The sequence below is a fragment of the Molothrus ater genome, unplaced genomic scaffold, assembly GCF_012460135.2.
Source record: "Molothrus ater isolate BHLD 08-10-18 breed brown headed cowbird unplaced genomic scaffold, BPBGC_Mater_1.1 matUn_MA574, whole genome shotgun sequence".
NCBI lineage: Eukaryota > Metazoa > Chordata > Aves > Passeriformes > Icteridae > Molothrus > Molothrus ater.
Genome location: NW_023416533.1, coordinates 528 through 14,076, shown reverse-complemented (window position 1 = coordinate 14,076; position 13,549 = coordinate 528). Strand labels below are relative to the sequence as shown.

Genomic DNA, 13,549 nt, shown 5'->3' with positions numbered 1-13,549 from the left:
GGATCACACAGGAGGGGTTCACACAACTGGGGTTGAGGTTTCCTGGTGAAGAACTGGGCACAGGCTGGAGCTTTTCCAGCTCCACAGGTCAGTGTTGAACCCTTGTTCCTCTTTTGCAGCCTCCCATTACTACAAGTACAAGCAGCAGTTCATTTTCCCAGGTAAGGCTCTCTGGAAGTTTCTCCTTGGATGCTGGGGTTTCTCCTGCTGGGGATGGGTGCATGGCCAGCCCTCCAAACCCCTGGATTTGTGCTGGGGAGGTCGTGCTGGGGTGGGATTTCTCCTCAAAGCCTATTGATGCTGCCAGGTTGGGTGGCCCTAAGTGGCCCCCAGCCCTCCTCAGGGTGTCACTAAATGGGACCTGGGGGTGCAGGGTGGTGTTTAACTCCCCTGGGTGCCCCCAGAGATCTCTGACTCCTCTCTCCTGTTGCCAGATGTGGTGCCTGAGACGCCAACCCGAGCCCCACAGGTCGTCCTGCACCCTGTCACCTCCAACCCCATGTGAGTGACTCCCCCTTCCCATCCCCTTCCCTCTGCACCCCAAAACCTCCAGGCCCCCATGGGTGCTCCCCTGGCACTGGGGGCTCAGGTGGTCCTGGTGAGACCCCAGAGCTCCGGAAGGTTGAGAAGGAGGGCAAGGGGTTAATTTATAACTCACAGCTCTTCACTGCTAGGAAAAAAAAATGGATTTCAGTCTAAAAAGCCCAAGCCCAGGGGATTAATTAAATTATAATTGAATTATAATTAAATTAAAAGCAGATAACCAGCATATCTTCACCACTTCCAATATTTTCAAGCCCAATAAACTTTGGGCTGAAAAAGCAGCATCTTTTGGGATGGGAAAAGCAGCATTGGGAAAAGCAGCATCTTATCAGTATTAGAACCATCCCTCCCCAGCAGGTCGAGCCCAAATCCATCATTCCTTGACGTCCTGGAGCCTGTGCTGCTCCCACAACAACATTCCACTGCTCTGTGGATCTCCTGATCCTTACTCTAAAGGCCATTTTGGAAGGATTTCACAAGCCAGGGGTTTAAGGGACCAGGTCTGTCCCCAGTTTGTGGCTGGCTCGTCCACACTCTCCAAATTCCACCAGGGATGCAGTGGAGCAAAGGATGGAATTACTCTCCCTTGGGAATTCAAGGAAAAATGGTGAAGCCAAAGCCTTTTTTCCCTCTGCCTAAAGGAAGGTGTCAAAACATAGGATTTTTGGGGAGGAAATTTAGATATTTTTTTCAATATCTAAAATCTGTGATTCCCACTGCCTCCCCCCCACTGAAATCATCCCATGGGAGCCATCCTGGGCTTGGCTGGGTTAAACATCTGTGGATCCTCGGGAGACAGGAATCTGTGCCTGGGATAGCAATGAGGAACTGGCTGCTCCTGCAAACCACCCATCCATGGAGATTTTTGCAGCCACTTGGGCTTCCCAAGCTGCTCAAAATACCAGGATTGACTCCTTTTCTGCAGGATCCTGGGATTTATAGTCTTTAGTGGCCATGGAGTGGGGTAGGACTTGTAGGACTGCCATGTCTGAGTGGCCTGGGGTGCGTAACTCCCCTGGGAAGAGATTAATAATAATAATTTATAATATATTTATATGATGTTTGAAACCATCCGAGCTGTTTCAGTTGATCCCTCATTCAGAATTTCCCTAATTCCCCATTAATTGTCAGGAGCAGCAGACCCCAGTCATGGACCTGGGGGTGGGAGGTGCTGAGTGAACAGGGAAGGGAAAGAACTTGAAAACCAGTCAGATTTGGGTGCTTTACTGCAGGGAGAGGACGTCCAAGCCCTCCACTTCTCCAAAATGATTGAAAAGGTCCTTTTCTTTCCTTCTGCACTTCTGCTTTGGCTGGGGTTGCTTGCAAAAAAAATCTTAGAAATCCCTGAAAATGCCTCGATTGTGGTCAGAGTCAGTGCGGGGTAAATCTGTCCCTTTCCCTGGGTTAGTGACACCTTCTCCTCTCTGATCCCTTTATCCCTGGGGCAGGAAGAGGGACTGCTCCCCAGATCCCAGTGTTTTTCCATGGTGTTAATTCCATAATTCTTTTAACAGCCTGGAAGGAAACCCATTGCTTCAAATTGAAGTGGAGCCCACCTCGGAGGTGAGATGGCTCCTGTGCTTAATGGGCCTTGGTTTTAAGGATATCTTGGGGCACATTTCCTAGGAAATGGAGACGTTTCCCATCTGTGCAGTGGAATTGCTGATAATTGAATTAAAGTCCAGGCATCCGTGTCCCCACCCCATGGAGAGGGACCCTCCTGGGCTTCGAGTTTGGAATTCAATGAGGTTTTTCAGGAGGCATTAAAAATGCGGTGGGAGGGAAGGAAAGGAGAGGGAAGACGAGGATGGAGCTTTTAAGGGGTGTTGTAAATCCTCTAGGAAGTCTAAATGGACCATCAAGGGGTCTGGGAATAATGGGAATTAACAGAGCACAGCTCAGCCAGGGGAGGATGAAACTGTTTTAAGACAAATTAATTAAATCTCTGATGGGTCACAATCTTAAATTTAGCCCCAGGATGGGGTTAAATGGCTCCACAGGGAAGCGGTGGAGTCCCCAGCTCTGGAGGGATTTAAAGCCCCGTGCTTGTGGCACTTGGGGACATGGGATTGTGGTGGCCTTGGCCATGCTGGGGAAGGGTTGGAGTCTATCCCAGATGGCTTTTGCAACCTAAAGGGTTCCATGATTCTATAAAAATCTGGGATTCTGCCAACTTTGTGTAGAACAGGGCTGCTGCGTTGGGGTTGGGAGGCCCCTACCTGGTTCCTCTGCGTCTGAGCGAGCAGGAGTTGGGTCAGTGGGGTTTTTCCCTCAGTTTCCTCCCTGGTTTATGGTTTCCCATGCCTTTTGCCCACCACAGAACGAGGAAGGGGCCGAGGAGGTGCAGGAGTCCGAGGACGACTTCGAGGAGATGAACCTGTCGCTGCTCTCGGCGCGCAACTTCCCGCGCAAGGCCAGCCAGACCAGCATCTTCCTGCAGGAGTGGGACATCCCCTTCGAGCAGCTGGAGATCGGCGAGCTCATCGGCAAGGGCCGCTTCGGGCAGGTGTTCCACGGGCGCTGGCACGGCGAGGTGGCCATCCGCCTCATCGACATCGAGCGCGACAACGAGGACCAGCTCAAGGCCTTCAAGAGGGAGGTCATGGCCTACCGCCAGACCCGGCACGAGAACGTGGTGCTCTTCATGGGGGCCTGCATGAGCCCTCCCCACCTCGCCATCATCACCAGGTTGGGCCTGTTTGTTTCTGTTCAAAAATTTGTTTTCCCTGTCCAAAAAACGCGTTTTCCCTGTCTGTTTTTCCTCCAGTCCAACTTTGCCATTGGGTTGAGTTTTCTCCCCTAAGGAAGGGATGTTCTCCATGTTCTCCACATGCTGGGGTTTATGGTTTGGAGGACACAGCAAATCCAAAAGTCTGTCCAGGCAGGACATTCTTCTGTAGGAGGGGAGGTCCAGACAGGAATGGTTTGTTTTATCCAGGGGTAGGAAGCATCATGGAATCATGGAATGGTTTGGCTTGGGTTGGGAGAGACCTTAAAGCCAATCCAGGGCTTTAACACCTTCCATTGTCCCAGTTTATTCCAGCCTGGCCTTGGGCACTGCCAGGGATCCAGGGGCAGCCCCAGCTGCTCTGGGCACCCTGTGCCGGCGCCTGCCCACCCTGCCAGGGAACAATTCCTAATTCCCAATATCCCATCCATCCCTGCCCTCTGGCACTGGGAGCCATTCCCTGGGTCCTGTCCCTCCATCCCTTGTCCCCAGTCCCTCTCCAGCTCTCCTGGAGTCCCTTTAGTAACTGGAAGTCTGGGAGGCTCCTTGCAACTTTCAGGGGAGTGAGGTGGGATTTGGGGGTTCCCAGACCACCCAACACCTCCACAGCTTTCTTGGTCTCAAGGCATTCCCAAATATCTGCCCTCACCCACATTTCCAATGGGAATGCAGCACAGAGTCTCCCGGTGTAACCCATGCTTGGTTGGGCAAAAAATCCCACCCGGCCTGGAGGCAAAGAGGCTGCAACTGCTCCCAGAGCAGCTGTTTTCATGGGAAATGCATTTATTCCAGGGAATTCTGTGATTTCCTTCACCTCCAGACCATGCTTTCAGCCATGGACTGGACATAGTCCTGCTTTTCATCCCACTCTGGGTTATTTTCTCCCAGAGAAGTTTCTCCAAGGTGAGGTTGAATTTTCCTCCTGGCAGCATTTCAAAAAGCAATGGAATGGCACCGCTTCCAAGAGCCATCAGTGATGAAATATTGCATCATCTTTCCCTAATGTCCCTAATTTTCCCTTGAAAGTGGCACCTCCCAGTCCCTGATCCCAGATGGGGTGGCTCTGCAGGTGCTCTGCTCCCTCTTTGTCCAAAACAAAAGGGTTTCACCCCAAATTTGTGTCACCTCATCCTTGCTTGGGTGAGTTTGTGGACGGTGTTTGCCTTGGGGGTTTCACCCTCTGGGGTCAGGGTGACTCCAAAGCGGGGCCGTCTCCCCAGCTGGCGACTGGAAAAAACGACGCCTTTTATTCAGGACCAAAAAGGAGCCATCTGGGGAAAATTCCGCAGCATTTCCATCTATTGGGTAGCTCCAGGCCAAAAGCTTTTGGGAAAGTGTGCAAACACATGTATTGATGGATGAGTCAGAGCCCCCATCCGTGTGTCACAGCGCGTTCCCAAAGGAGAAGGCGGCGTCTCCATCCCGTCCCTCTGCAGCCCCCATTTGCTCAGCTTTTCAGGGCTATTCAATAGCAAAACCTGGGAAATTTATTCCTTGATTTTTTTTTTTAAATTTTTTAATTTGAGCCCTGGAATGTTTTCTCTTCTGTTTTCTATTTGAATGGGTCTTTCTGTAAAAGCAGAAAGGTGCCATTTTTGACAGCTGGACAAAATCAGTCTGTGTGCTGCTGCAACCTGGTGAATTAATGTGAGGAACGTGGAGCTCTGCTCATCCTGTTCCTCTTCCAGCTGCACTTGGTCCTGTTTTTTAAGGTCAAAATGTAAATGTATTAAATTGCCCGAAATACAACCCAAGCTCACAACATTTCCAGGCATCATTTGCTTGTTCCTACAACCCACTTTTATCTGCATCCTTTGAAAGTTGAACCAATATCAGCTTTAAAACAAAGTAAGATTTGATGGGATTTTGAGAAGGAATTGCTTCCTGGCAGGGTGGGCAGACCCTGGCACAGGGTGCCCAGAGCAGCTGGGGCTGCCCCTGGATCCCTGGAAGTGTCCCAGGCCAGGTTGGACATTGGGGATTGGAGCAGCCTGGGATGGTGGAAGGTGTCCCTTCCACCTGGAATGGGATGAGCTTTAATGTCCCTCCCAACCCAAACCATTCCATGAGAATTTTACAATTGCAACTGGAAACGTGTTTGATTTCTCCTGCTGGGATTTCTGGGGTGCAGGAAAATCAATGGGGCTCATCTCAGTCTCAGAGGATTTTTGGGAAGCTTGGGATGGTGTGAGTACATATCCCATAGCCTGGAGGTAACTTCCAAACACAATTTTCCTGCTTTGAAGCTTCCTGTTGGGCTCTGTTCCTCTGTTCTGTGACAGCACAGGAATCAGGATTTTGGAATAGTTTGGGTTGGAAGGGAACTTAAAGCTCATCCCTGCCATGGGCAGAGACATCTTCCACTATCCCAGGGGGCTCCAGGCCCTGTCCAACATTCCTTGGACACTTCCAGGGATCCAGGGGCAGCCACAGCTTCTCTGGGCACCCCGTGCCAGGGCCTGCCCACCCTCACTGGGGAAAACTTTTCCTTATGTCTGACCCAATCTCTACATCCAAGGATGCTTCCTTGCTCTTGTGCTGGTGCTCCTTGCCTGGTCCATCCCTGGCTGAACATTTTTGGGAAGTCTCTGATGTGGGGAAAAGCCTTCTCACCATGTGGAGCTTTCCCTCCCACCCACGTTTCAGGTTTTTCCTAAAGGATGTGACACTCTGGGGGCTTTTCTGCCATGGCAGCTGCTGTGGGAATTGTAGGGAATGAGGTGGGAAGGGGACAGAGTGGGAATGTCCAGGATCCTGGGAATGGTGTAGGATATTGGGAATGGTCCAGGTGGTGGCACTGGGGGAGCATCACTCTTCCAATGGGACATTCCCAAATGGACCCAAGTTTTCCTCATGGGTTTATGGGAATAACTTTAAACCAGGCTTTGCTTGGAGTGGGGGAAAATAATTCCCAGCTGCCTGAGGGGGGGATCCTGGCTATGAACCCCGGATATATCAGGATTTTCACACTATGCCCATTCCCAGGGCAGGACTTTCTGCAGTGTGTGTGTGTCGAAAAGGCCACCACTTTTCCCCTGGGAGCCCACAAGTGGCCACTCGAGGCCGTTTTTTCCACCAAATCCCAGCAATTCCTTGTGGCTGTTGCAGAAATCTCCGTTTCCCTGCACGTCTGGGAGCAGCTGTGTGTCCCTGGGAAGGGGCTTCACCACGCCGTGCCACCGGCGCTGCCGGAAGGGGGTTATTTATAGCTGGGTTTATTTTTACTTTTCCCCATCCCGACGTTTTCCTTCCTGATTGCCTGTGATATTCAGGGATCGTCTCATTAGCACAAAGAAATTTCCCCATCCAAACAGCACGGCCCACAGGGGAAAAAATGTGAAGGGGAAACTGAGGCAGCAGCTGGCTGAGGGTGGGATAGTTGGAGTTAAAAATCTGATTTTTCCCTAGATTAATGTTTTTATGGATAAATAGGACCAGCACTGTTTAATATATTTGTCAATGATAAAAACAGTGGGATTGAGACTGGAAAAGAAAAGGCTCCAGGGAGAGCTCAGAGCCCCTTGCAGGGCCTAAAGGGGCTCCAGGAGAGCTGCAGAGGGACTGGGGACAAGGGATGGAGGGACAGGACACAGGGAATGGCTTCCCACTGACACAGGGATGGGATACTGGGGAGGAATTGTTCCCTGGGAGGGTGGAGAGGGGCTGGGATGGAATTCCCTGGAATTCCACCCCTGGCAGTGCCCAAGGCCAGGCTGGACAGGGCTTGGAGCAGCCTGGGACAGTGGGAGGTGTCCCTGCCGTGGCAGAGGTGGCACTGGGTGGGCTTTAAGGTCCCTTCCCACCCAAACCATTCCATGACTCCTGAGTTGTCTCTTAACACGACAGAAAAGCAGAAATCCAGCATTTTTCAGCAGTGGGAGGTGGCGAGCGCAAGGAACAGTTCCATCAGAGCTGCTAATGGGTTTTCTCTTGGGTAATGAGCACTGGGGACAATTAACATCCATCTTAATTAGTCTGGAGAGGGAGTGGGTGCTTTGAGCCTCAGTGCTTTGAGCGGGAAACGGCAGCGGAGTCCTCGGCTGGGAGGGATGCAAGGGCTGGAAAAAGTCCCTTTGTTGGCATAATGAGTTGATTCTGCTGCTGGGGATTGTGACAAAGCCAGGCCTGGGTAAACTCAGCTCCCTGAGGGTCCTGGTCCTGGTCCCCAGAGCAGGAGCAGAGGCAAAGCCTCAGCCACCCAAAGGCCTTCCAAGGATAAAGTCCTTTCCTAATCCTGATAAAATGGCTCCAGCCACCCATGAATGCAAAGACTCCCATGTTTTAGGATTTTGGGTGCTCCTCCTGAGGCAAAAAGGGGGGATTTGAAAGGTTGTTGATGCTTCCCAAGGCTCCAGGTGCTCCTTGGGTCTGTAATGGAAGCAGGGGATCAGCACACTGCATGCAGCTCCTTGGGGCTCCTGGTGGTTGGGAATGTTGTTTGGGAGAAGGGAGAGAGGTTATCCAGTCTGGGAGAAGATTTGAGCTGGAGTTTGCCTGGGCTTTGAGCTCACACTGGCTTGTGAGGGGGATTTGGGGCAGTTTTTTCAGGATTCCTTGGGTTTTTAGTTAAAATCTCCAGCGCGGCTCTCAGAGCTTGTGCAAGGAGTCTGGGGTTTGACCCCTCTCTTGTCACGCCAGGGTGACTTCAACTTTCCAGGGTGCCACTGGTGACGCCACCAGGGCTGTGTGGCCATGATTTATGTCCCTGCTGGGAAGACCAAGGAGAACACTGAGGAACATTAGGAATTAACCTGACCTTGGCAGAACTGTGTAAAGAGAATTTAAATCAAAAAATTGTTGAAAGTGCCTTTGGAGCAGAGGAACTTGGAGGTTTCTGCTGGAGAGGGAGCAGCTCCTAAACCCTTCCCTGGAGCTGCTGGTGGCAGGGAGGGGGTGGAGATAAACCCAGTCCCTGTCCTTACATGAGATACCAAAGATGAAATGAGAGTTTGCTCTTTTTTCTCTGTGGCAAGCAGGTTTTAATGACAGGAACACATTCCCTGGGACTAATTAATAGGGAAGATATGAGGGTGAGGGATGGGAAGAATATCCAAGGCACTTCAGCTGTTTGTTCATGGATAACTTTAGTGCATGGACCAAATACTGGGGTTTACTTTGATTTTATAATAGATTTCCATGCTGCATTTTGCCAATATTTAATGTTTGGCTCTGCTGCTGGGAGGAACAAGCCCTTCACAAGGGATGCTCTCCCATCCCTGGACCTTGTTCCCTCTGGGCACAGAAGAGCTCTGGACAAAGCTCAGCTTTAGCCTCTCCCAGTGCCAGATCTCCTGACCTTTACAGGCAGCCCAGCTGGGAAGGATTTGGGGCTTGTAAATCTTAATGCTCAGGAAGCTGGGGATATTTAACTTGATTTGAAGGATGGGAGGAAAGGGGAAGGGTGGAAGCCATGGCGTCAAGATGGAACAGATTGGGGGGTCTGTTTTTTCCCTGTGGATGCTCCGTGGTGCTTGCAGCCAGCTCCTTGTTCCCTCCAGGGCCTCCAAATTGTCCTTTGAGCTTTAACAAACCACAAATTGAAGGAACAACAAGGTCAGGAGGGATGGAGCCCTGGGCAACCGGAGTGGCATCACTGCCCATGGCAAGGGTTGGAATTGAGAGGATTTTTAAGGTCTTTTCCAACCCAAACCATTGCAAGGTTCTATGAAATTGGATTTTCCTCCTCAATGGACTTAAAATGAATCCTCCCAGCCTTCCTTCCTGCGCTGGGAATTAAAGGAGAAGCTCTAAGTCCTGTTCTGTGTGAGGGAAACTGAGACACAGAGCTGCCACCTTGTTTTCCTCTGCCAGGCTGGAGCCGTGCACTGACAGGACACAGGGAATGGCTTCCCATGGACAGAGGGCAGGGTTAGATGGGATTTTGGGAACAGATTCTTCGCTATGAAGCCTTGGCACAGGCTGCCCCATCCCTGGAAGTGTTCCAGGCCAGGTTGGATGGAGCTTGGAGCACCCTGGGACAGTGGAAGGTGTCCCTGCCCACGGCAGGGGGTGGGTTGAGATCATCTGTAAGGTCCCTTCCCACTCAAACCATTCCATGACTCTCTGGTCCTGGAGCATTTCCCAAGTACCCTTCAGGTCCTGCCCTTCTCTCCCCGCCCCCAGGTGTATTTTGGGAAGGGAACCCATGGATTCCTGCCCCCCCTAACCCCATCCATGTTCAAACCCCCACTTTGGGAGCCAGACCCTTCTCCTTTGCCTCTGTTGTTTTCCCTTTTCCTACTTTTCCGCCGCATTCCCTTCCCTGGCAGTTAATGGAGCTCGTAGATCATATAATAAATAGGGATGACTTCATGCCAGGCTGTGGATCAGAATGGATTGACCCGTGGGAATGCACTCCCTGCCAATCGATGCCAGGCCATCAGGCTGGATAAATCTTGATAACGACTGACAACGCAGAGTCGATATGTGAATTAATATATACATTAAACCTGGATATATCTTCCACCGGCAGGCAGCAGCCTGGGAGGGAATATCCCGAGCCAGAGGATGGTTGGGAATGTGGAAAAGCAGCAGCTTGATCCTCTGTGTTTGATGTGGAAACGCTGGGGCTGGCTGAGCTTTCCTTGCCCACTGGAGCATCAAATCCCCGCTGCCGGCGGCTCCTTAACGTGGAGGATGCTCCAGGGGAAAGTTTTCCTTTGTGCTTTGAGAGTGTTTCCAACTGCCATGGAAGTATTGCAGGTTTGGCCCTGATTTCTCTGGAAAAGTGCTTAACACAGCAGGATTCTCTGTGCTGGAGAGGAAGGGATTTAAGGAAATGCCTTTGATTAAGTGCCCCGCTGAGAGATGGTCCCAAAAAGCCCTTCCGCTCGTGCCAGCTCTTCCCGTCCCTTTTGAGTGACATCCCAGCATCATTCCTAATTTTTTCTGAGCATCCTCAGTGCCTGGGATCCTCTTTGGGACAGAGCAGGGCCTGTGGGGGATCCATATGCTGGCACCCTGCCTAGCCAAAGAAACAGATCCTTCCTGCCACAGCAGCATTAACTTTTTTATTAATAATAATCATTATTACTGTCCCAAAGTGGAGCCAGGTTCCAGGGAAGCAGCCTGCTCAAACCAAAGTTTCTTTCCTTTCTCCAAAAGGGTTTTTAAAAATTTTCTTTTCCTTCCTGAAGTTCAGAACAGTGCAGAGAATATATCAGAGACAAGGAGGTCGAGGCGCCTCCACTCATCCCTGTGCACCCAACCTTCCCTCTCGGAGCTGATTCCGAGCGTGTCCTTTTGCAAAGGCAGCAAGTGGCACCTGGAGCATGGAGCTTTTTCGGATGACTTTGTTTGCAAGCCTGGCTTTAGCTAAGCCCCAGGGGCTGCTTTGCATTCACCTGGCTCAGAGCTCTTCTCCCCGCAGCTGGAGAAGAACTCGTCTCCTCTATTTCCTCCAAATAAAAATGCATGGAGTTGGCTTTTTCCAAAGAACTTGTTTTTTTCCGAGTGACGATGGAGTTGGAGCTACTTTTCGGGGAGGCAGATCCCCCTCCTCCTCCTCCTCCTGCAGCCCTTGTGGTTTGGCTGTAGTTATCGTGCGTGCCAGCTGCCGGCAGGAAAATTTTGCTGCCTAAGTAATATCCATCAAAAGCCGGTGCTTCCATCGGCTGGAGATAGCGGGATGAGGGGAGCGTTGGCTCTCCAGGGCTTTTCTGTTTTCCTCCTGCTGGTTTGGCTCTGCAGAGGCTCCTCCATGAGGAGCAGGAGGGTCTCTCCCATCTCCAGGCTGGGGACACGGGCTCTGCTTGAAAATGGCAGGAGTTGAATTCCCTGGCTTCCCATTGGGTTCAGTTGGAATGGGGTTGGATGGGATGAGTATTTCCAGCCTGGAGGGGCTGGGATCTGCTGGATGCTCAGGTCACGCCTTTTCTGGCACTGAGTTTTGTCTGCTGCTTCCATAGAAGCACAGAATTGTTTGGATTGGAAAAGATCCTTAAGATCGTCAATTCCAACCATTCCCCCAGCACTGCCAAGGCCACCACTGATCCGTGTCCCTAGGTGCCACATCCACACAGAGCTGCTAAATCCTCCGGAGATGGGGACTCCAGGGATGTGCCAGGGCTTGACAACCTTTCAGTGAAGAAATTTTCCCTCATATCCTAATTTTTCCTCCCTGGTTGTGGTTGTGGGGTTGGATGTAGAGGGCTGAGGAATTTCAGGCTGGATGCTGCCACTCCTGGCTCTGGCATTGGCAGGGAATCGAGGAGGTGAAATTCCTTATCCACTTAGAGGAAAACAAAACCTCGGGATAAAAATGAACCTAAAGCTCTCCCATTGCTGCTCTTACAGCCTTGTTCAATTTTCCTTTGTGTGAAACACCTCAGGAGCTGTTGAGTTCCAAAAGCACCATTGCCAGATTCTGGGAAAAGAGAAAAACAAGCCAATATATGGGAGCAGCTGGAAAACTCCTAAATAAGTCAGGAACGTGCTGGAATGTGCAGAGCTCCTTCTTTCCCTCTCTGTCCTGCTCAAATGAAATCAAATAAGTCCTGGCTCAGTGGTTCCTGTTGCTGTTTCTTTCTTAACATTCCCCAAAGGATCCTTTTTTCCATGAAAACCTCAAAGTGGGTAAACTGCTGGAAATGTGGGAGCATCCAAGCATCCTTTGCCGTGTCTTTTCTTCCAGCACAGATGTAACCTGGGAGCAGAGGTATTTTTATATTAAAGCATTTTTTATTAATTCCCCACTTCGCTCTCTTCTCTAGTGTCTCCCCTGGGTCTATAGTGCTGGCTGTCTCCATGGTATCCGAGCTGCTTCCCTAAAATCCATATCCTGGCATGAACTTCCCGAGGTCTGGCATTTATCACCTCTTTAATTGAATGGGCATTTATGAGGATGAGAAGAGGGAAGGGAAGCAAAAAACTCCTGGAGTGATGGAATGCGGCCCACAACTCTTGGCTCGGGATGATCCCTGCTCCTGAGCAGGGGCCAGGATGGAATCTCCATCCTTGCAGAGGTGCTGGCCATCAGTGCAGAGGTGATGGCCATCAGTGTAGAGGTGATGGCCATTGACTTAGAGGTGATTGCCGTGAGTGAAGAGGTGATGACTATCACTGTAGAGGTGGTGGCCATCAAGGTAGAGACAGTGACCAACAGTGTAGAGGTGATGGTCACCAGGATAGAGGTGGTGGCCATCAAGGGAGAGGTCATGGCTGTGGGAACCCAGAACATCCCTCTGGCTGTCCAGGATGGCCAGGACCCCTGCCAGAGGGCTCAGAAGCCCTGGCACAGAGCCCAAAACACCTGTGGGTTTGATTATGACCCATGGAGCAAATCACCAACCTTAGATGAAGATCAGCAAGCCACAACAGTTTAGGTAGAATAATAGTGAAGTTATCATGGGGTGGAAAAGTAATTTTGGGGTTTTTGTTATGGGGGTTCAGGGGCAAGATGGAGGGAACTGGGCATGTCCAGCCTTTCTCCTTCTTCTTCTGGTCTCCATCTTCTGCTGTGATGTTGGCACTTTTGGATTGGTTCAGAGTAGAAGCTCACTGTCTAACACAGGTGATGGGTATTGGAAAGGAATTGTAAACATTGTACAGTAGTTTTTAGTACAAAGACATAACCCTGCCCTGGGGCAGGCAGAGTGCATGGAACTGTCCTGCTGGATGGACCTCGGCAGGGCAGGAGAAAATTTTTATAGATGAGAAACAATGAACAACCTTGAGACTGAGAAATGAAGAGCCCTGACTCCTTCTTCAAGCACCAGGCTGGGAAAAGAGACTTTCAAACTTTTCTCAGGGTCACTCTGACCACTAAAGATCCCAACAATGGCCACCAATGTAGAGGTGTGGCCACCAGTGTAGACACAACGACCATAAGTACAGAGATGGTGGCCGTCAATGTAAAGGTGATGGCCATCAGTGTAGACTTGATGACCATCAGTGTAGAGGTGATTGTCACCAGTATAGAGGTGGTGGCCACCAGTGTAGTAGTAATGGCCATCGATGTAGAGACAATGACCACCAATGTAGAGGTGTTGGCCACCAGTGTAGGGACATTGACCATCAGTACAGAGGTGGTGGCTGTCAGTGGTGATGACCATCAGTACAAAGGTGATGGCCATCAGTAGACTAGACCATCATGTAGTTATTACCACCAGTTGGCCACCATGTAGGACTAATGGCCATCAATGTAGAGACAATAACCACCAATGTAGAGGTGCTGGCCCCAGTGCAGAGCTGATGACCTCAGTATTGCAGAGAGGGGAAAAAAAACCCCAAGGATGGAAGAGGATGAGGCTGTTTTCCCATGGAACAGCACAAACACCC

General features: G+C 50.7%; 1 protein-coding gene across 1 annotated transcript in view; it reads left to right on the top strand.

The window, feature by feature from the left end:
- LOC118700330 (kinase suppressor of Ras 2-like) overlaps positions 1–13,333 on the top strand; it is a gene marked incomplete at its 3' end in the record, with an annotated part of 68,951 nt that extends 55,618 nt beyond the window's left edge. The window contains exons 12-17 of the mRNA XM_036404745.1: positions 120–161; positions 435–501; positions 2,058–2,106; positions 2,864–3,231; positions 12,204–12,432; positions 13,129–13,333. Of these exons, the coding sequence (XP_036260638.1) occupies positions 120–161; positions 435–501; positions 2,058–2,106; positions 2,864–3,231; positions 12,204–12,432; positions 13,129–13,333 (960 nt within the window). The remainder of the gene's footprint in view (positions 1–119; positions 162–434; positions 502–2,057; positions 2,107–2,863; positions 3,232–12,203; positions 12,433–13,128) is intronic.
- Positions 13,334–13,549: the final 216 nt, after the last annotated feature.